This window comes from Vanacampus margaritifer, chromosome 2 (genome assembly GCF_051991255.1).
Source record: "Vanacampus margaritifer isolate UIUO_Vmar chromosome 2, RoL_Vmar_1.0, whole genome shotgun sequence".
Lineage (NCBI taxonomy): Eukaryota > Metazoa > Chordata > Actinopteri > Syngnathiformes > Syngnathidae > Vanacampus > Vanacampus margaritifer.
The window spans coordinates 27,991,536-28,013,671 of record NC_135433.1 but is presented as its reverse complement, the minus strand read 5'-3'; the positions used below and the strand labels follow the sequence as shown (position 1 = coordinate 28,013,671).

Below are 22,136 nucleotides of genomic sequence, written 5' to 3'. Positions count from 1 at the left end.
TGGTTTCACTTCAGGAAGCAAAAAAAAAAAAAACTATCTCTCCGCGTATGGCCCCAGTGCTGCCATAATGCTGTTTTTCACACTCATGATCAAACATTCCACAACATTCGCGTAGGAAGCCAAATAACGTCTTGTATGGAGTGAACGGACGCCAAAGAGCAGTCGTCCCCATTCGGGTTTCAGACCACAAATGATGGACTGGACAGTGAGCAGCCGGGCCCTGGTGTGGTGCATTTTGCTGTACTCCGCCGCTCTGCCACTCAAGGTAAGAACTAGCTGGCGGTTTTGTTCACTAATTCTCAATATACACTCATTGCTAATATTGTCTTGTAAGTGACAAATCTATTCGTCAAAGTGAATTCATGTTATTAGCTTGTGACAGAAGTATGCTAATGTTAGCCTGCGTTACTGTATAAGCAGGTAATGATGAAGGCAGCTTTTCACAACCTGACGAATAAACGTAAAATGGCATAATTGATAACATCGACGTAACTATGTTTACTCGTGAGTGACCATTATGGGCATGTGTTGTTTGTTGTTCGGGCAATAGCATGCCACGGTGATTGATGCTATCTCTACCTGTAGTTAAAGTCATCGCATAAAAAAAGCAGCATGTGTTTTTGTTACCCTGCATGTTGATTAAATCATGTTCATTCTCCACTCAGTCCAATATGCTTCAGATATAATGTGAAAACACTGTTAAATTTTTGACCAAAGGTGGCAGACCGTGTATGATGGGAGAGAGTACAATATACAAAGAGAACTTGCTAATATGCTGAAGATGCTACAGAAGCCCAAAGAACAATGTAATGCTTAAGCGGTGGATTGTATAACAGCAGAGGAAGTATCAACATTACTTCATGTTTTTAGAGGACATGACACTTTTCCACAGGAAGTCACTGACACCATCGCATATTATGTTAGATCTCTTATTTTATTTCTGTTAACTTCTGCTGCCACTTGTTCTCGCGTAATTATTGGTTATTTTGCAGATTTTCTGAAGTACATTTAGCAAAGGGTATTGAACTGATTAAAACCCAAATTCTGTTGGTGGAAACAGTTGTGTAGCACGTTCGTCCCAGGTTTGAATCTAGCCGGGGGCCCTATTGTGTAGAATGAACTTGTTCTCATACAGGTTTTCCCCGGAAGCGTCCTCACACATTCCAAAAGTCATGCATTTTAAGTTCATTGAAACCTTTACACACTGCACTTGGCCCAGCGTAGGGCACAGGTGTGGTGGCAGCACGGCGCGAGCTTGCCCCTATTTGGTGCTCGTTGCTAAGCCACCGAACAGGAAGTAGCCTGGTCCATTATCCCTCTGGTTTGGAGCTAAAGTAGCTTGCTGCACGGCAGCATCCTATTCTAATGGCACGGCAAAATCTGGGGCAGTTTAGGCTTGCCTTAGAGATGCAGCTCCATTAATAATGGCTGTGAGGTCAGGTGTACTTCAGGCTGAGCAGGGAGCAGCAAGAGTTGGCCCAAGCCTCAGGAGTTAAAAATCACCAAGGTTGGCTTGTTCACCCATAAACACAAGTAAAAATAACCATGTTTTCTCCTACATTCACTTAAAGAACTTAAAAAAAATGGCTTGCTGTTACAAGAGTAGGGACCCCCTCTGTGGCTCGGCCCTTTGTGAATGTGAGTAGTTGTTTGTCTACTACTGTATATGTCCCAATGAGTGGCTAGTGAGCAGTCCAGGATGTACCCAGCCTCTCACCTAAAGTCAACTGTAATAGACTGAGGCTCTAGCTCATTTACACTAGCTTTATTATAAAATGATGACACTTTTTACTTTTGATGTTATGAAGTTGTAAAATGACTACTTTGTAACTTGAAATACCCTCTCAAAAAGCTTGCAAAACTTCAACTTTATTGTGAAATAATGTATTTTTGTTGGAAAAGAAAGCTATTTTTTTCTAAATATATTATGACTTTAATTCTTGTAAAATCAAAAACCTAATGTCTTAATTCTACTACTTTATAATTCATCAAACATCTCTTTCGTAGACGTTTTCTGAAAAGTACAATGCTAGTCTTGTAAAATGACAAACTTGTAGTGTATAATGATGAGTTTTGAATGTGAAAATTACTATTTTGTTGTCGTAAAATTCACTCTCATTATACCTCTTTTCTGTATTCCTGTTAAATTACAACATTAAAGGGAATTAAAAAGGCATTCTCACGAAACTTAATTCTTGTAAAAACATTCACTGAAAGTAGTACTTGTAAAATTAGGTAATTGTCTTACAACTATAATATAATATATAGTTATTGCAGCTCAAGGCTTGAATATTTCAGTTCACTTTTGTAATTCTATGCTATTATTCTTGTAGTATTTATATTGTTGTTGTCTTCCTCTAATCCTCCTCAGTACAGGATAGACCTGGATGTAACCAGCACACCTTGCAGCACTCGCTTGAATCACCTTGAGTCAACAAGCGAGTTTAACTAAGCAGATGAATAAATAGGCTTTATAACATCTTTCTTATCATTGTGCTATGAACTGCTACCCAAATTAAATTCAGCCAATTTCACCACTCTCGAAAATTGTGGCAATGACCAACCCGTCTTATTTCATACAAGACACCTGTGCTCTCTTTCAATATTGCGCTCTATGACCGCATGTGCCTCAATTGATTTGTTGACTCTTACTGGTCACTGTGGCCTTGTAGTAGAGTCACACTGGATCAACACAGGCTGCTTTTGTCACAAATAAATAAGTTGTGGTCTTGTGCTATCTTATCACAGCTGCAGATTGGCTGTGCTTTGACTAAGCGTGCCCCTATGGGGTCCAACACGTGACCCACTCTCGGCTCAAACACCACCACGTTTCTCACACATAAGGCACCAGTGTTTGACATGTGCTAAAACAAATACATGGCGAAAATGTGAAAAGTGATAGCTTGATGGTGACATGCACTTCATCTAAAAGGAGATATTTTTTATTATCTTTTTGTATATTTGTTCATGCAGATGCCAACAATGTGTTAAATGTTAGCATGTTAAATATCTGCCTCAGATTAGTGTCTGGTATGTACTTGAAGAAAGCTAAACACCCTCGGGATTCTGTCATCTTTACACAGCCCTTAAGGCAAACAGACAATCACTCATTTCATATTGCAATTGTAATGCAAGTGGTGACCAGTGGTAGTGTTGCTTTCCCCCTTTTGTGGCCACATTGTTGTTGTTGTTGTTTTTTCTGCAAACAGCTCCAGGCTTTCCCACAACGTTTTCAGGCTAAGCCTTCCCATGTCCCCCCCGCTCCCAAATAATAATTTTTAACTTGTGCCCACTGACTTCCCCCATCAATGAACGACAAATATAATCGCTGGATTTTTTTCCGCCGTCCAATTACCCTCCTAATTCTGCTCCTCTGTGTTTACATAAAACAATCATCGACATTTTTGGCCCTTTGACTGCTTTTACCGCTTGTTGGGCGCTTAATCCCCTCACAACTTGACAGCATATGCCAGTTAAAGTCCCATTTCTACCAGCTAGTTTGCTATGGTACGCTAACTTTTGACAATCACAGCTTTTCGATTGTTTTGTTCCCCCACAAATCTCGCCCAGACATGGTCTGAAATCAATGTACCACTTGATTTTGTCCTCCGTTCAGGATGGTTGGCGATGCATCTGGTCAAGCGCAGTGACACTTCACCCTGCTGGGAACACTGACGAGAGTGCTTGCGCTAAAGTCTGGCCCAATTCCAGAGGGGAAACTGAAAATCTTGGCCACTTGGAGCCGCCCAGTTCTCCAATCTTATGAAATCCGATTACACAAGAAATTAATACCATGTTGAAGGTGGAATAGCAATTGTTTCTGCATCATGACTAGTAACAGATACCCTTAAATGTGTTGTGCTATTATCCGCATGTTGTATCATCTGTGCTGCTTGAGAAGTCAGGAAACAGGATACTGTGAGCACAGTATTTGCTGCACAGTGGGAGCAGTCACAGGTGCAGAATATTGACACAAATGCTTGAATAGGATGTAAGATTATGGTAGGACCTTTCGTAGCAAAAATCTTGCATCTCAGCTTTAAACTGACATGCATGACATAGCCAGGACATTTAAATATGTAATTGGTGTAAAGGGGCACAAGAAGCTTGTCTCATGTCAACTGGTGGGTGCATTTGCACTCCACGATGGATTTAGCAGCTCTTGGGGGGTTTCTTTGTGTTCAGCTTAAGAGCACTTGAAATCCGCCCTTCTCCGTCTGTTCCCACCCATCAAAAGTGGCTAAATGCTGAGATGAGTGTATTAGCAATTATCAATGGGTAATCTGCATTATATCCAAATTGTTATTTGCACCTTCCCCCAGAGGACTGTTCAAGGGGATTAGTGAGAGATTGCAATCAATACCAGCGAAATTCAGCAGAACCTGGACGACCGTCTCTGCTAATCAGAGAGAAAAAGAAAAGGAAAAAAGGGTTTGCCACCAATGATACTTTTTTCTTCCCTGAATTAGACATTAAAACCGGGCCTCCCATTAGGATAAAAAAATAAGTACATAGAAGCAGAGCTAATTTAAAACCAGTCAAGCTTGGATGTCAAAGCTGCATTTTCAGAATTCCATATTCCTCCTCTAAATCATCATTTATTATAGAATAAGCCAGTGTCATGTGATTGACCCGCCTGAAGAATTCATCTTTTGTGGACTTGGTTTTAAGAATGATGTTGTCTCAATAAACTTGCACATTGTTAGCCTAAACGCATAATTACTTAAACTATTTTTAACTTTACTGTCACCATATCAATTAATAATACCAATGTCCTTGCTAAATGGTGTTTTTTTTCTGAATGTCTGTAGATCCTCAGTCCCATGTCATGGTAATCCACCAAAGTTGAATCATCTTCTTGTTTGGTGAATTTATTCTGTTGTTTTGTTTCTTGTTTTTCAAATACGTTTCAAGTGACATGAAATTATGCTATCATGCCATGTCTACCTTGGCCACATTACATCTCTTTTTGACCCTGGTGGGTTCTTCATGTTAAGTCCATATGTACACCTTAAAGGTTTTCCCCTCTCAGGGTTTAAGGGAATTCCATAAAAAAATCCCACATTCTACAACATGCCAAAGTTGTCTGTGTGTGTGTGTGTAAACACATTCAAACCAAAAACCACCCTGAAAGCAATTGTGGAAATCCCCGCCCGCAGTTTTCCAAATGGGTGTTTTCAGTGCCCTAAAACACAATTTCTTGAGAAGTAAATGAAAACATGCATGGAAAACTTAAGTTACAGGTTATATTAATGGCAGAAAAAGTTTTGCAATTATTTGCCTTGGTCTCATTATCAAAAACCTGGCATTTGACCAGGGTTGTGCAGAAACTTTTTATACAGTACATACTATGAATATGAGCATGGCCTTACTTGTTTTAAACGGGTTATTTTGTGCTATATTACACAAAGACGATTTAACGCTTTCCCCCAAAACGTTGTTGTTGGCGTTGCTATGCCCAAGAAAATATTCAATGCTTTTTGTCTGGAACAGAATCACATATCCAGAAGTTCTCTATTATAATTGCGTGATATCTCCCCGCAACATATTTGCCGGGCCACCAACTATCAATTGAAATACTGTATGTGCCACCAGAAATTGAATTTTAATTATGTTTGTTTGAATTGCTTGGCTAATCTTGAATAATTGTATTGATAAACTGAATTTGAGTTACATATTATTATTCAAATTCAGTTTCTGGTGGCACATATTTTAGCCCATATCCAACTGACACCTAAAGGACTTGGAGTAGGACATGAGTAATTGTAGCTTGTGAAATGACATTATAACAAATCTAGAAATTCTCCAAACTTCTTCCTTCTTCTTTCCCACTTTGTTTATTTTACATAAGAGATTACACTAGTTTTTGATCGGGAGTCCCCTGGCCTGGATATGTGGCCTTATTCTCGTTTCACTTGAAATACAGGAAATGTAGCATCAATATGCCCCAGTTGTTAAATGAAGCTTCTGTTGCAGTTAATTACAGAATGTGATGTGTTTCAAGATGTTAAGGATTATAAAACTGATGCATCTGTCTCCCCCCTTTTCAGGTATTTTGCAATGCCAGCACAGTTTCTCTCCCTGAAAGCTTGCTCTTTGTGTCCACCCTGGATGGAAACTTGCATGCCGTCAGCAAGAAATCTGGGTCGATCAAATGGACGCTGAAAGAAGGTAAGGGGAGAGGACCAGAGACTTTTTGGTTGTCTACCCCAAGACTCCTATTTTGTTTTTGTATTGCCATCTGTTTGTATTGTATTGTGTTTATCGGGAGTAAACTTTATGAAAATATGTATGTGTGAGTGTCAAAAACTTTCATGGACAATCAAATTTTCAGTTTGTAGCTCGAAGGTTACACAAAACGGATTAAGTCATAGTAAAAATAGAGGGAAACAACTTTGAATACATGCTCTAATTTTTACTGACTCAACATTTGGGTTAGTTTGCTCATGAACTTTACTGCAGATGTTGTGTTTGGACTGCGCTTAAGTAATGCTGCGAGATCTTCTGTTGACTCCAGAAAATGTATAATGATTAACCGAGAGAGGCAAATATAGCTGCTCTGCAGTCACGGTCAAAGTGGGCAATGACAAGCCAACTTGGCGAGTTTCTGTGCTCATGGAGGCCCTACATGCTGTGGACTTGCAATAGATAAGATAGACCTTGATAGATAGATGTGTTGTTGTAGTGCTCTTACACAATTAGAAAAAAAAGCCTGACTCTTGAAGAACACAATCTTAGTCCCATCTCTAATTTGTTTACCTTTAGTAAGGCATTTATTTTGTTGCCATCATAAAACATTTTGTAACTTTACCGGCAGTAGTTTAAGAAAGATTCTTAATTTACTGTGCGTACAGTAAATATGTGGAAAAAGAAGCTAATTTCTGCTTTTGGTGAAACGTTATAATAGATGACTCAGTCATAACAATTGAGAGTGGAATACAGTAAACGTACATTAATGTGCGGTTAATGAGTCACACTTTCATAACTGCCACACAGTTATAAAAAGTAGTTTAATGGGTAAAAGATGACATTAAGTATCACTTTGAGTCTTACATAAGGCGAATCCCTCGACTTTTTGAGTTTTTTTTCCCTGTGCTCTTAAGATGCAAGCAGAACTATGATGTGAGTGAACTTGACAACAAGCAATGGCTTGGGAGATTGTGAACAGTTCCTCCAAAAAGAGTCCAAGTGTTTGCTTCAAGCTGTTTACTGCCATTACCAGTTGAAGTTGATTGCAAAAGTTAACATTCAAGTAAGAGAATTGCACATTGTGTGTTTAACCAAGCCACATTAATACCCCCAATCCCATTACTTCCTCTTCACCCTGCACCCTTTGTCTCATTTATCTCTCCCCTCTCCCTTCTACTTCTTTGGGGAGGCAAAGAAAAAAAATCCCTCTAGGAATTGGGAACGTACTATTGCTATCCAATCCGCTACATTGGCACCTCGAGCCGCCGCAGCTGCGTGCTGGTTGTGACGTGACAGATGCGACAAAAGCGAGTGTTTACCAAAACACAGAATTGTGCCAGTATAGTAAAGAACATTCGATAAAACCACGATCATTACTATGACATTCAATAAATATTAACATACTTACATTTATGTGTCTCCTGCTTTTTGTTGTCTCCTGGTGTTGCCATCGCTTCCGCCTGTGTTGCCGGGGGTTTGTGACTGTAGTAAGGGAGACCCTAGGGAGGTCGGCGTCTATCTTTTACAATTTCAATTTATATTGTGCTTTGTTAAAATGCCAGTGCTAAGTAAATATTTTAAAATAATATTCTAATTTTAATTAATTATAATAAATGCAATGATAATAAAAATTGGCATAATTTTTTCCGGCCAAGCATTTTTCATTTTCAGTTTTCCGTGCATCCCTACTTTAACACCTTTTGTAGAGATACGGGTCCTTTTGCATTAAAAAGCTGCAAAAAGACAAAGTAAACACAAAACAGGCACAAAGTAAATATTTTCACGAGGTTAAATGGGGTAAGGTGAATTACTGAGCATTATGATAAAAACTTGTGTTGTGATATGGGTTAGACTGGAATACAAAAGAAAGAAGACAGATTTGATTTTTGCTGAACTGAGATCCTGATGATTTGTTGAACTTGGGTTGAAATGATTAACCGAATAATCCCATTCCAACAAAAGATGAAGCAAAATCTCAGTTTCAACGTTCAAAGCTTCTCAGAGGCCATTTTTCCATTCACATTGTTAATGCAGATGCAAGCACAACTCCTGGTAGTTCTTCCTAGAAATACAAGGTACAAAAGCAGTCACCTAATCCACATCATTAAATAAACATAATTCTGATGGCTCCGTCTCATCTGTTTTTTCCCCCACTAGCAGATCTATTGAATATATTGACTAGTGTTGTGCCAATGATTTACGCACACAAGTTGTTGTTTTTCAACATAAAAGCCACATGATTGGGTGAATCCACTCACTCACATATGCACTCCACTCCCACTTTGACACCCTGGTGGGGCTTTATGCCACACAGGAAATAGTGTTGTTGTTGTTACCACCCTCCGCAATTACAGTCCATGAATACTGACACTTGTTCCATGAAACAGTTATGGACCAACCTCAGGTAATCAGACAACCACTAAGCCCCCCCCCCCAAAAAAAAACAAACAAACAAAAAAACAAATACACACCCCCTTCCTCTCACACACACACACACACAGACACTTGTTGACCCCTTTAGGCACTGCTGAAGAATCAGAACCATCTGGTCAACACCCTGTATATTCACACTAGAGTAGAATTTTCAGGACAATAGTTCTGGTAGCGATTCTTTTTTAGCTAACTTGTTTTAGATGATTTGTTCAGATATGATGCAATAGATACCCCAAATATAATTACAGGATGATTTGTCTGAATTTCAATACAATATTTGCCATTAAGATTCATTGTTTTTGGAGTCATTTAGTCCAGAGTCCAAATTTGCCCCATCAAAAACTTCACCATCATCAAAAAACAGTGCTTTGTCATACAATATCAAATTCAGTTTTTCCTTTTCTGCCTTTATTTTATTTATTTATTTTTAATTAGGGATGCACGATAGTATCGGTGGCTGATAAGTATTGGCAACTATCGACCAATTTGACAAACCAGATAATAAAGAAATCCACCAATGTTAGCTACATGCTACGTTAGTCCATCTCTTGTGGTTGTGGCTCACGTTATGCCCAACTCCATAAGCCTGCTCGGAACAGACTGCTTGCTTTCCTGTCTAGCTGATCTTCCCTTTCGCCTACCAAAACCTAACCAGGCTGCATAAAAATCTTCACATGATAATTTACTGCGCACACTCTCACAGTACACTTCTTGTAGACTGCTTTGTAAGACGTGTGTATATTTGAAGCTTCAAATATAAAGAAACCCAAAAGACAAATTGTTTTCCGGACTGTTCATCTCGCCTAACTACTGAAAATTCCACAACACTCCCCAAAATTTTACCCTCGCAGTCTTTTGTTGCATTTTTAAAACACAATGTTTCAATGTATTTGTACATGTTAGACTTATAGTAGCATTCGAAAGTATATTTGTATTCAAGTAAATTTTGCAAACAATTATCAGCTTACTTATCGGTTATCGACATTGGCACTTTCTAAATTATTGGTTTATCGATATCGGTTGAAAATAGCATTATCGTGGATCTCTATTTTTTATTGGAGTATGAGAGTCTTATGAAATCAGTGGGATGGGGGGAAAAAAGACAAGGGAGTAGAAAATTACCAAAACAAAATCACTAATAGTGGTGAACATGCCTAAACAGAAGCAAAACTTCTGCTCCACCAGTCACAACTACTGGTGCTCATCTCCGAGTGGCACTGAAACCCACTTGGCAAAAACTTTGTAAAGAGATAAAGGACAAAGCAAGAGACACTCAGAGTTAATCCTTGAATGCTGTCTGAAATAGGCATTCCACTTCTGAGGTTCCACTTTATCATAAGATTTCTATATGACTGTTAAGAGCCTTATGTTTTCTATAGAGAAATTCCACATTCATTTGAGCTCATTTGTGTTTGGTGGGGTTGGATGTTCTTGCTCTACAACTATGGTCACAGTCTTTTGTGCTGATGCATGCTTTTGTCACTCTTGAGTGGCAAAGTTCTAATTTTCCTGTCCTTACAGATCCAGTTCTTCAGGTCCCCACGCATGTTGCAGAGTACGTAGCTTTGTGTGTACAATGGTTAAACTCATTTACAGTGTATCACGTTTTAACTTCCCTTTAAATGTACCTTATAATAGTTATTGTTCATTGTACTTGCCATTGGGGTAATTGCACCTCTTTTTCCCCCCGTAACTTCCAGGCCAGCCTTTCTGCCGGACCCCAATGATGGCAGTCTGTATTCCCTGGGTGGAAAGAACAATGAAGGCCTCACAGTAAGGGGAAATGACTTTAGCACAAACAGTGTTGTCTCACTTCTCTGTCTTGTATCTTATCATAAAATAAGCAGGACGTTCTAGTTAGCTCATGTTAATTCATTGTTCTCAAACAGAAATTACCATTCACAATTCCTGAGTTGGTGCAAGCGTCTCCCTGCCGCAGTTCTGATGGAATCCTTTACATGGGTAAGGCTGATTGTCGAATCTTTTTGTCCCACCCTGTACTCTGTGACATTTAAAACATACAATAGTTCAAACTTCAAAGGTAAGAATTTTATGTAGGAAAGTATGTATCTTAAAAATATTCCAGCGGTAGCATGTCTTTGGTAACCTTACCTTGAAAGTGTGTATGGGGATAATTATTACTATAGGTTAAATATAGTTAATTTATATGTTAAATGTTTTCCATGTACAGTATTGATTGGCAGGGGTGAAAGTCGCTAGAATTTCTAGCCCGAACTCCCTGACATAAATGTTGCTGCGCAGCCCTCCTCAAACCACCGAAATGCAAAGAAAACTGCTTTGTACTTATAACACACAATAAAACACAACAGGTCTTGCGCATGCAGTAGGCTACTGCATTACACTTACTGCATGATTGTAACAAGGCACATGAGAAACTGATTTTCATTCAAAATTTAATTTTTTCAATGTTGTGCACAATCACAGTTAACAAAAACACCAGTAATCCCAATCTCCATCTCTTAATATTATTAACTACTTAAGAACATAAATTAAGAACATAAGAGGTACATTAAAATGGAAGATACTGTAAACATTGACTTTTTTTTTTTTTTAAATAATAAGGATATAAATATGTGACATAAATGAAGAAAAATAAGTCCAAATGAATCTTACATTGTTTCGTTTGTGTGTGCCCTGCAATTGGCAGGCAACCAGTTCAGGGCGTACCCCGCCTACTGCCCAAAGCCAGCTAGGATAGGCTCCAGCACTCCCTTGTGAGGAATATGCGGTTCAGGAAATGAATGGATGGATGGACTCTTACATTGTGCACTTTGAAATTGAATATATTTTGAGGATAATGTAAACATTGACTTTTTTAAATAAGAATATCAGCCTCTTCAACAACTCTCTTTTCTCTTATACATCTGATCAATTTTCCGTTGCATTCTCCTTTTTATCGCATTAATTCAACAAGTTGTTCATTACAAATCATTGTTTGTGAAGAAAACACATGTGCATTTGAAGCAGTCAGAGCTAACTATCCTTGCTGATCATTTGACTCATCCGATACACTGAGACAAAGCCGGTGGACAGAACTCCGTGGAATAAATAAATAATAAATATCGTGGAAACGGATTATGCTACACAACCTCACTGGAACATTTCAGATGCACTTTATTAGACTTGTTGTTAACACTTTTGTATGTAAATCTGACGTTAGTAGATTGTTGTTTTTCTTGGACATGTGTGTGTGGTAGCCTGACAGGTTAATTATCATGGGGTTTTGACAGTTGCCACCATATTTTTGGGATCAAAGTACCGTGCCGGATCGTTCTGGTCCAGAATCTTTCTATTGGCAGCATTTTGTCCTGCACAGAGTGACTGATGAATTTCTGTGGTGACTTTGATAGATAATTTTTGTGTGTATTTGTGTGTGTGTAGGTAAGAAGCAGGACCTGTGGCATGTGGTGGACCTGTTGACTGGTGAAAAGCAACAGACGCTAACATCGTCTTTTGCTGACATGCTGTGCCCGTCCTCATCTTTACTCTATCTGGGACGTATAGGTGAATGAAACAAACACACCTAACGAAACAAATTGGTGCTTTACCTCCTCCATATTTATTCATATGTCAAATCTAGTTGCATTGACGGCCATTCCATTTACTCCACCTTCAGTGTTTGGGAACCTGTTAACGCTCTTTTATTCTCATACATTTTTTTTTACATGAAACTTTAAATGTCCCTGCTAGGTGTTATCTCACAGCAAGAAAAGAGGGCTTAATAATGATGTTTCGGTGTACGATTTGACACCTGACACCGGCTATTCAGAATGAAGTTTCACTTTTCGACCCACTTTTTTGCATTGACACCGTGAAATAGATACTGGGCACTTTCCAGCATCCCATCGCTGGCTTTTGTCAGTGTTACATAAGCAAAACAATGCATCTACTGTACTTGTATTGTCTATTTAAAAGGTCTACATTGTCATGGCTTGCGTTCCTGTTTTAGAATACACCATCACTATGTATGACACGAAAAGTCGAGAGCTGCGCTGGAATGCCACATATTCGGACTATGCCTCCACCCTTCCCGATGATGACACCAAATATAGTAAGTCATCTAGTTGCGTTCACTCTGTCGTGACTTTATCTGACGCTAATTCACTCGCCGCTGACCCTGCAGAGATGGCCCATTTTGTGTCTAACGGCGACGGCCTGGTGGTGACAGTGGACAGCGAATCGGGCGACGTGCAGTGGGTCCAGAACTACAACTCGCCAGTAGTGGCCATGTACATCTGGCAGCGCGAGGGCCTCCGGAAAGTCGCCCACACGAATGTTGCCGTGGAAACCCTACGCTATCTTACGTTCATGTCTGGAGAGGTGGGCCGCATCACCCAGTGGAAGTACCCTTTTCCAAAGGAGAAGAAGCCAGATAATAAGTTAATGTAAGCAAAAACAGTCCACTCTTGTATGCTCTGTCTTTGCTGTCATTAATTTGGGAATTCTCTCTTTAAATGGTTATTACATACTGTATATGGTGACAAATGCCATAGTGGACATCTGCATGGATGTAGCATGTTCTTTCAACCACAGCATAGTTTAGATTGAATCAACAGCAACTCAATTTAATTTTTAACAATACAAAAATTGAAAATGAAAACCAGACTTAACTGCTCAGAAATTTGAAATCTTATAAACTCTCTAGTACACAGGCAGCCAGAATAGGAGGTTCATGCTCCCTCTCACGTGTTCCAGCAGCAATTGAACCTACTGGAGACGTTTGTGGAGGGCAGGGCTGGCTGACTCCAAATTCCAGTGCATTACAGTTAATCCAGCCCAGAAGTGATGAACAGTGTTGGGAGCGTTACTTAAAAGTAATTAATTATAGTTAACTAATTATTTGCTTAAAAAAGGTAACTGAGTTAGTAATTGAATTACTTCATAATAAAAGTAACTTATTACCAGGCAAAAAAACAAAACTATTTTCACAACTTAAAAAAAGAAGCTCTATATAATTATTATTATTATTATTTTTTTTTGGTAATAGTTTTCAAAAGACATTTGAAATGAGTAGAATAGCCAGGTAATTCTACACAAACGTCAGTATGTATTGCAGTTGAACTGACAACGTGAGGTTTATCCTGGTTTTGCGTGTTGTGTGTTAATACACTGGCTATGATTGGCTGCCATGACTGTTGGCACCTGCTGATGACATCACGCTACACTACAGGATCGAAGGGGGAAAGTATCGTGGCTTTAGGAATCGGATTGTGGTTAACGGTTGTTAGAAGAGAAGACATGGACACATTATATGAAAAAAAATATTTCACTGTAGTGTACATACCTGTACATAGATTAATTCTTGCAGCTCGATCATATCTGGTACCGACAGTGGGCTGGAGCCCGTTGGGCCACAAGCGGAAGTGATGGGACACCATGAGTTCAGCAGAAACATTAACATTAAAACAATCATAAAAATGTAACTGTATTTTATATGGAGACAAATGATTGAGGTGAAGGGTAATTTTTTTTTTTAATGTTGTTCAAATTGGAGCTGTCGCAATGTGCCATCATCGGCAGGTGCGTGGGACCCGTCCAGATGCAATCTTGCAGGCACGGACTTACATATGTCCGTATTTGCAGGCCGATCATATCTGAAACACGGATTTACCGCAAGTCACAAGTCTGCGACAACAAAGCTTTTTGCGGAGCCAGAGTGCGTTAGGATTATGCAGTAGTCGACTCATAAACTAATAGATCAATTGTAACGTAACACATTTAACATGCAATAACGATAATGGTGTTTCAAATACGGGAAAAATTATTAGATTACTCCGTTAATTAATTTTAAAAAACTCCGTTAATTAATACAAATTTAAAAAGAGTTACCTAACGCAGTTAATTTAAACGGCGTTTTTTTCCACCGCTAATGATGAAGGCATGGTTTGCTGTACTACAGACAAGTAGTGAATTCCTTTTTGGCTCAATGGCTTAATCAATTCAACACAACTGACTGAAACCTTCTTTTGCCGATCTCTAATGCAGTGTGTGGCAAGACTTAGTTCACTTACAAAAAAAAAATGTTATCCTGTACTGTGTTCACATCTGCTCTTGCTTATTTCAAGCATGAAAACCAGTACTTTCAGTTATTAGACTTTAGTCTTTGTTGGAAAGCTCAGAGTTTTCATATTCCTCGTAAACTCATTTCCCTATATCCTGTTGTACACCTGTTTAATCACCGCACAGTGAATTTGGCATAGTGGTTTCAGATTCAGATCTTTTTTTGTTTGTTTCAGGTCCACTTTGTATGTGGGTAAATATTCCACCAGCTTGTATGCATCTCCCTCCCTGGTACATGATGGAGTTACAGTGGTGGTGAGTGGCTCGTGTTGTTGTTAACACTCCTTGGTATAAAGACGTGAACATATAACATGTACTGTACATATTTGTATTTACTTTCCCAAGGACGGATGTCACTTTTTATTACTATACTCTAGCTGAGACTGTGATGGAAAAAAATATTCAGTCCTGTTTTAGAAGATCACATACCTTAATTTATACTGTTAGGACACCTGTGACAGGAAAACATTTCTGAGTTCCTTAAATATTTGTTTGCATGTGCAGCCTCGAGGAAGCACCTTCCCCATGCTGGAGGGTCCAGGCAGGCAGGATACAGACGAGGACGAAGAGTGTGTCATCACGCCGAGCACCAGCGTCAAGTTCAACGCTGCGCTCCGCGAGCGAAACCGCGTCAACTACATGCGCAACTACCTGCTACTCATAGGTAAGATGTCTTTGTACATTTGGCCAACAGTATAGTTTTTGCAATTTCAAACACAAGAAACTCACTCTTTAGGTCATCACGAGACACCTCCTGAAGCTCACAACAAGTTCTTGGAAAGATTCCCTGACAGCTTTCCTCGTAACCAGGGCAACGTCATTCCACCGACTAGCAACAAGAAAGCTGAGGTGTGTGTGTGTGCGTCTCATTTTTGTAAAGTGGATTTCATTGTATTGTGTTGAGGTGTGCCGAATGCTGTGGTTCTCGAGTGTGAAAAATTGCTTCTCACGCTGCTTGCTTTTTTTTCATATTATAGAATGTGAAAAACGTTGTCATGGATGACATACCGCCTTCTCCTATGCCTGAAATATCAATCCAAGAACCCGGGCTCAGTGGTCGCACTATGCGCCCGGAGGCCCCAGTGGACACCATGCTGAAAGACATGGCCACCATCATCTTTTCCACTTTCCTCCTGGCGGGTTGGGTGGCCTTTGTGATCACGTACCCCAAGGCAAGTTAAATAGAAATAAGAATATCTAGAATGTGTTTGTCTGATACATAAGTCTACAGCTGCTCTCTGCTGTACTTAAATAAAAATAACATTAGAGCTGTAAAATGTAATGTTTCTTACAACACTGTTTGTATTGTTAATTCATTCACTACCAATGACAGCTATAGACGTCAAAAATTCATTTTTAACTCATTCTATTAGTTAAATTTTTTTCCCCATTTTTGTTAACAAGAGTATTAAAACCTAGAATTTTTTATTATTTTTTTTACATTTAAAACAGATATAAAATTTGTGATTAATCGTGAGTTAATTAGTGATCAATTAAATTTTTTTGAATAATCTTTTCTTTAAAAATAAATAAATAATATATATTAAAAAAAATAAACCTTTTTTTTAAAGAAAAGATTATAAAAAATTAGGGACGTCAGGCGATTACAATTTTTGAATCGTAATTAATCGCATGACTTCACTAGTTAACTCACGATTAATGACAAATTTTATATCTGTTCTAATACAATAAAAAAAATCTAGGTTCTCATACTCTTGTTAACAAAAGTGGGAAAAAATGTTGAAATAGAAATAGTTCAAATTAATTTTTGACGTCTATAGCCATCAATGGTTGAATGAGTTGATAAAGGTTTTCAATGATTGATGTACAGACTGTTTGAAATCAGAGGTTCCAGTGTAACTTGTTTCAATATTTCACATATGACATTGAACTACAAGACGTTTTTTTGTTTCTTCCAAGAGATTTTATGTTCTTATTGGTTGCAGAGTGTCCACAAGCAGCAGCAGCTGCAGCACCAGGAGTTCCAACGGCAGATGGAGGAGAGGTTGGAGATGCTGCAGAGGCAACAGCCTTTCCCCGCTGCGGACATGTCGCTTCCTTTGGTCCCAGACAGCGACTACCTAGAAGTGGCTCACGCTCGCTCGGAATGCTCAGACCACAGCAGCCCAAACGTCACCCCGCGTGCCTCCAACCACTCCAATCTCTCCGTTTCCGAGCTGGGCAGCTCTGCCAATGAACACGAGGATGGAGGTGAAATAAAGATGCCGTTAACCCTCATTGCTTGTGTGTGTGTGTATAAAGTACCCTCTTGATGGTTTGTCCTTTTTGTCTCATTAGATGACGACTCCAACATTGTCAGAGTGGGCAACATAATGTTCGATCCCAAACAAGTGTTGGGTCATGGTGCTGAAGGTACCATTGTGTACAAGTAAGTATGAGAAAGGCATGAGGATATTGTTGTAGGGCTGGGCTATATAACCGTATGAAGAATGTTTTTCACAAAAATCAGATTTACATATTTGAAAAAAAATGATGAAGACCTTTTTAAAAAAGAAAAGAAAAAAAAGCAATGTTTTGATTTCATTCAGAATTTCAGTAAATAGATGAAATTGTTTAATCATTGAGGGATAGAAATATATATATATTGTGTTCATTCCACAATGAAAGTTACTGATGGATTCTTCCACCAGGGGTCAGTTTGACAACCGTCCGGTGGCGGTAAAAAGAATTCTGCCAGAGTGCTTCAGCTTTGCAGACCGGGAAGTTCAGCTGCTGCGCGAGTCAGATGAGCACCCGAATGTCATTCGATATTTCTGCACCGAGAGGGATCGGCAGTTTCAGTACATTGCCACCGAGCTGTGTGCTGCCTCACTTCAAGAGGTGCGCAATCATTCGTTCAAACATTTATTTTGGACATGAATGAAGTTGTGCTGTAAGGTTAACTCTTTGTGGTTCTGTCTAGTACGTGGAGATGAAAGATTTTGATCGTCATGGGCTGGAGCCGGTTGTGCTCCTTCAGCAGGCCATGTCAGGACTGGCGCATCTACACTCCCTCAACATAGGTAATTGTTTCAAAATGGTTGTTCTACATGACACCGTCATTACCCCCCCTCAACTTAAACTTCTGACTGCAGTTCACAGAGACCTGAAACCTCACAACATCCTGGTGTCCATGCCTAACGCCCACGGTCGGGCCCGGGCCATGATCTCTGACTTTGGCCTGTGTAAGAAATTAGCGGTGGGCCGTCATAGTTTCAGCAGAAGGTCCGGCGTACCGGGAACGGAGGGCTGGATCGCTCCCGAGGTTCTCAGCGAAGACTGCAAAGACAACCCAGTGAGTACAAAGTAGCGCTATGTGCAAGAGATACCAACATACAGGGATGTGATTTTTCCGCTAATTCGCGGAATTCCGCTTTTTTTTATCTCCCCCCCCCAAAAAAAAAAAAACAATTTTTTTTTTTTTTTTTAGTAGTTCATTGTGTATGCACATGACTCCGACAGATAACATCTTCTGCTATAACAAAGACATTTGTGGTATGCTCTAATATGAGTTAATTTTCATTTGGTCATGATACAATTATTTGTTCATGAAATTTGAACTTTTCAACATTATTTATGTGTTAACTTAGTAATCACATTAGTTAGATATGATGATATTCTCAGTGATAGTTTTTAAAAGCAAAGGCAGTCCAATGTTTTTGAATGTGACTGATTTTGAGTTGACTAAAACTGCCATTTTATATGGGATAGTTCAATATACATTGAAAATTTATGCTGTTGTTTTGTCTATTTCTTTGTCATGTGAGTGCATTGAAAGTACTTAAAAACACGGAAAACCCATGAGCTCCGGGGGGCTCCGCCCCCCTTGTCCCCCCACCAGGGCACTGCCCTGGACCTAGCTGGGTGCCAGCGGCCCCCAGACCCCCGGCTAAATTTTCAGATAATTTCACTTTGGTCAAATCACATCCCTGCAACATAACTGTACATAGATATATAACGTCTATAGTACGATATAATCCTCTATCGTTTATATATATCGTTGCTGTTCCAAATTGCACCAGCTGTAGTTTGAAGTGTCATAAATCTAGTAGATATGAATCTTGTATATTTGAATGAACAAAAAAATGATGCATGCGTCAATGAATTGAGGCATGCATAAATAACAAGAGTTGGAGTTGCGTATTGCACAGCCTCTACTTGCTCATTCATCTCAAGACCTTTGCCTATGTCACAGATGATATTGAATGTTTTTTTTTCTCTGGTTATTTTTAAGACCTGCGCTGTTGATATCTTCTCTGCCGGATGCGTGTTCTACTACGTGGTGTCTCAAGGTTGCCACCCTTTTGGTAAATCCCTGCAGAGGCAAGCCAACATCCTATTGGGAGCATACAGCCTGGGCCATCTCCAAACTGACAACCACGGTGAGGCATAAACCGAACCTTTGGATTTCGAGCAAGGTTTTGTTGGAGATTTGTGAGCATCTCATAATGACCTGCACATTGTTTCATTGTCTTGAACCAGGCGACATTGTAGCCCGAGACCTAATAGAGCAGATGTTGAGCATGGAGCCTCATCCGAGGCCCACAGCCGAGTGTGTTCTCAAGCACCCTTTTTTCTGGAGCCTGGAGAAAGAACTGCAGTTCTTCCAGGTCTGTCTTTTTTTTTTGCTTACGGTACTCAAAGTCGCTTATTAATTGAGACGAATATTACAGCAGTCTTGATCATGTAAAGGCTGGGAGTAGATTCAAGTACAGAGCAGGTCATTCTTTACAATAGTACAATATGGTTGTGTGCTTGTTGTCGCCTACAGGATGTGAGCGACAGAATAGAGAAGGAACCACTTGACGGAACGATTGTGAGACAGCTGGAGCGAGGAGGGCGGGCTGTGGTCAAGAGTGACTGGAGGGAGCATATCACAGTGCCGCTACAGACGGGTAGGACACAAGTCTTAACTGCAAACTCCATCTTCTCGTAGGGGTGGCCGACTAATCAATTTTGTCAATTAATGTGAGTTCTGTGATAGCTGTTTTTAAAAATGAGCCAAATGAGAATTCATTCAGGATCAAAACAGACTTATTTTTTTCTTTTCTTTTTTAAGAAGTGGAAGCACCTTACACATCATATACAGCATGTTTGTTCTTATTATTTCTGTGGAAGTTGATGCAAGTTATTGAGAAAAGGAAAAACAGATTCAAAGCTTTTTGGGGGTCTAAAGGAATAAACCAAATCTCAAAATAAATATAAATAAATGGGAACAAAACAAAAAGAAAAATGTGTTTTGAAATACCTAAATATCATTTGCTTTTTCTATAAATGAAGGGGAAATAAATCATATTAAAATCAAATTGTTGTAAAATAATTATTAGTAGCTATTAAAGCGCTCTATAGCGTTATAGCTCTATGACGTTTTGCATTGTGTGTTAGCATTAAGCTAGCAGAATTTCATGGCTGTTATAAACACAACTCTCATTGCTTGCAGACCTGAGAAGGTTCCGTTCCTACAGAGGCGGCTCAGTCAGAGACCTCCTTCGTGCTATGAGGAACAAGGTAAGCGTGTGCGCTCTGTATTTCTGTGCACTGCTTCATGACTCTAGCATTTTGGAACCCACCCTGAGACTTGCATTCTTTGAACAGAAACATCATTACCGGGAGTTGCCTTTGGAGGTACAGGAGACGCTGGGCTCCATCCCTGACGACTTTGTTTCCTACTTCACGTCCCGTTTCCCCCACCTACTAATACACACATATTTGGCCATGAGGACCTGCGCCACAGAGAGGTTTTTCCTGCCTTATTATTCCAAAATGGCAAAAGTGGACCATCCGCCACAAAGCCAACACCTGTCAGGAGATACGTCACATCCCCAAAAATCCACACATGCGTCACAAGTGGAAACGCAGGAGGGACACTGTGCCGCAGAACCACACGAGTTTGCTGCTTCTTCAGACCCGCCAGCCGAGACTGTCGAAGCATCACTGTCAGACCTAAACTGTCACACACACTCCTCTGAAGCACAGACATCTCATCTCAGGTTAAACGGGTCCAGCTTGTCAGACTGTGGAGCGGCGTGAACATAGCCGTCCGCATCTCGCACAAGAGTTTCGCCTTAAAGAGTCGTGGGCCAGTCGCTGACTTTTGTGCCGGTGAGGACCAGGCCTGCAGTGCTTGGGAGTTGCTTGCCAAGAACAGCTGCTGCACCCTGTATTTAATGAAGTGCCTTCTGGGTTCAATGCAACAGAACCATACACAAGTTTGGCAACCAAAAAGGTTGTTGGATTTTGTGATGTAGCTGAACTGAGTATTTTTTTTTTTTTACTTTTATATCAAGTCCAAAAAATAGTATTTGTCCAAAAATTGTCCGGCCTTCTATTGTGGAATATGTTGGGGTAGTTTTATTGTGCAATGTTGTATTTTGCAGTGAGCTTGTTCACTGCCCAGATACTATATGAATATTTTTATAGACTTGATTAACGTGGCAAATGTGCCTTTACAAAGAAAAAAATTAACATTAGAAAGAAAAACAAGGTGTCACTGTGCTTTAAAGCTACAGATGGACTAATTGACTATTGTAAATCCGCTTGTTAATGCTGCTAGCGCTTCTTTCATTAATCAAGATTGTTGTACAGATGTGCTATGAATGGACTGTCTTCTAAGGTTTTCAATATTGAAATACTGCAGGTATTTTTTTTTAAATGATGTAATTATCTATTCAAGTTTGACTTTTAAGGTCAGTCTGCAGAGCGTTCGTGCTTCAGAACGTTCCACACGTGTCAAAATGAAGTTGATGACTTGCACAATAAATTCTATTTTTTTGTTTGGTTTGTTTTTTAACAAAAATTGACTGTGTTGTCTCTCACTTTAGACCATCTAAAATAGTTGGATAATCAGTGCTATTTAGTGGTTTACTTGAATGACTTCCATAATTGCAGTGTTGGTTCTGGTCCAACTCAGTGATGGTATTAGTGTAAGAGGTTGTCTGTCTATATGTGCTCTGCCCTGTAATTAGTTGGCGACCTCTCCAGGGTGTTGTCCGTCTTTTGCCCGAAGTCAGTGACCCTGAACAGGATATGCGGATATGGAAAATTGATGGAAACAGGCTGAGTAAATGTAAAATCTTCTCTACACTGTACAGTTTATTAGCGAGTTTTAGTTCATTACACAGAATTGGTCAATTGTTAGATAATGAAGGCTGTTTAAAACACCAACAATTGGTTAGACCAGTTACTTATAGGTTATATACAGGCATTGAATAGTCACACAATGGATGGATGGAAATAATAATGGAATCACATTTTGTAAAAAGACAAAAAAATTCATGTCACTCAATCTTTTACCAGGGTTGGGCTAACTTTCGAGCTCAAAGTTATATGTTGGCTTTTTAAAAGCAGTTCATTTGCAGATGAGGTAAAAAACAAACAAAAAAACTTGCAAGGTCCGTCCGTCCGTCCGTCTTCTTCCGCTTATCCGGGGTCGG

General features: G+C 39.6%; 1 protein-coding gene across 1 annotated transcript; it reads left to right on the top strand.

Annotated features, from left to right (window-relative positions):
- The first annotated feature begins 40 nt into the window (after positions 1–40).
- ern1 (endoplasmic reticulum to nucleus signaling 1) lies at positions 41–21,499 on the top strand. The gene is made up of 22 exons (XM_077558847.1): positions 41–265; positions 6,051–6,171; positions 10,144–10,177; positions 10,323–10,395; positions 10,512–10,584; positions 12,025–12,147; positions 12,593–12,694; positions 12,767–13,028; positions 14,880–14,958; positions 15,208–15,367; positions 15,440–15,552; positions 15,681–15,875; positions 16,650–16,914; positions 17,002–17,092; positions 17,355–17,544; positions 17,627–17,726; positions 17,799–17,998; positions 18,938–19,085; positions 19,186–19,313; positions 19,475–19,598; positions 20,144–20,211; positions 20,299–21,499. The coding sequence occupies exons 1-22, from the start codon at positions 191–193 to the stop codon at positions 20,731–20,733; spliced, it is 3,159 nt and encodes a 1,052-aa protein (XP_077414973.1). The 5' UTR covers positions 41–190; the 3' UTR covers positions 20,734–21,499.
- The last annotated feature ends 637 nt before the right edge of the window (positions 21,500–22,136 follow it).

Coding starts and splice junctions, on each gene's coding strand:
- ern1 (XM_077558847.1), top strand. CDS start 191: ATGATGGACTGGACAGTGAGCAGCCGGGCCCTGGTGTGGTGCATTTTG. Junction 17,727..17,798: donor TCTACACTCCCTCAACATAG/GTAATTGTTTCA, acceptor TTCTGACTGCAG/TTCACAGAGACCTGAAACCT. Junction 19,599..20,143: donor CACAGTGCCGCTACAGACGG/GTAGGACACAAG, acceptor CATTGCTTGCAG/ACCTGAGAAGGTTCCGTTCC.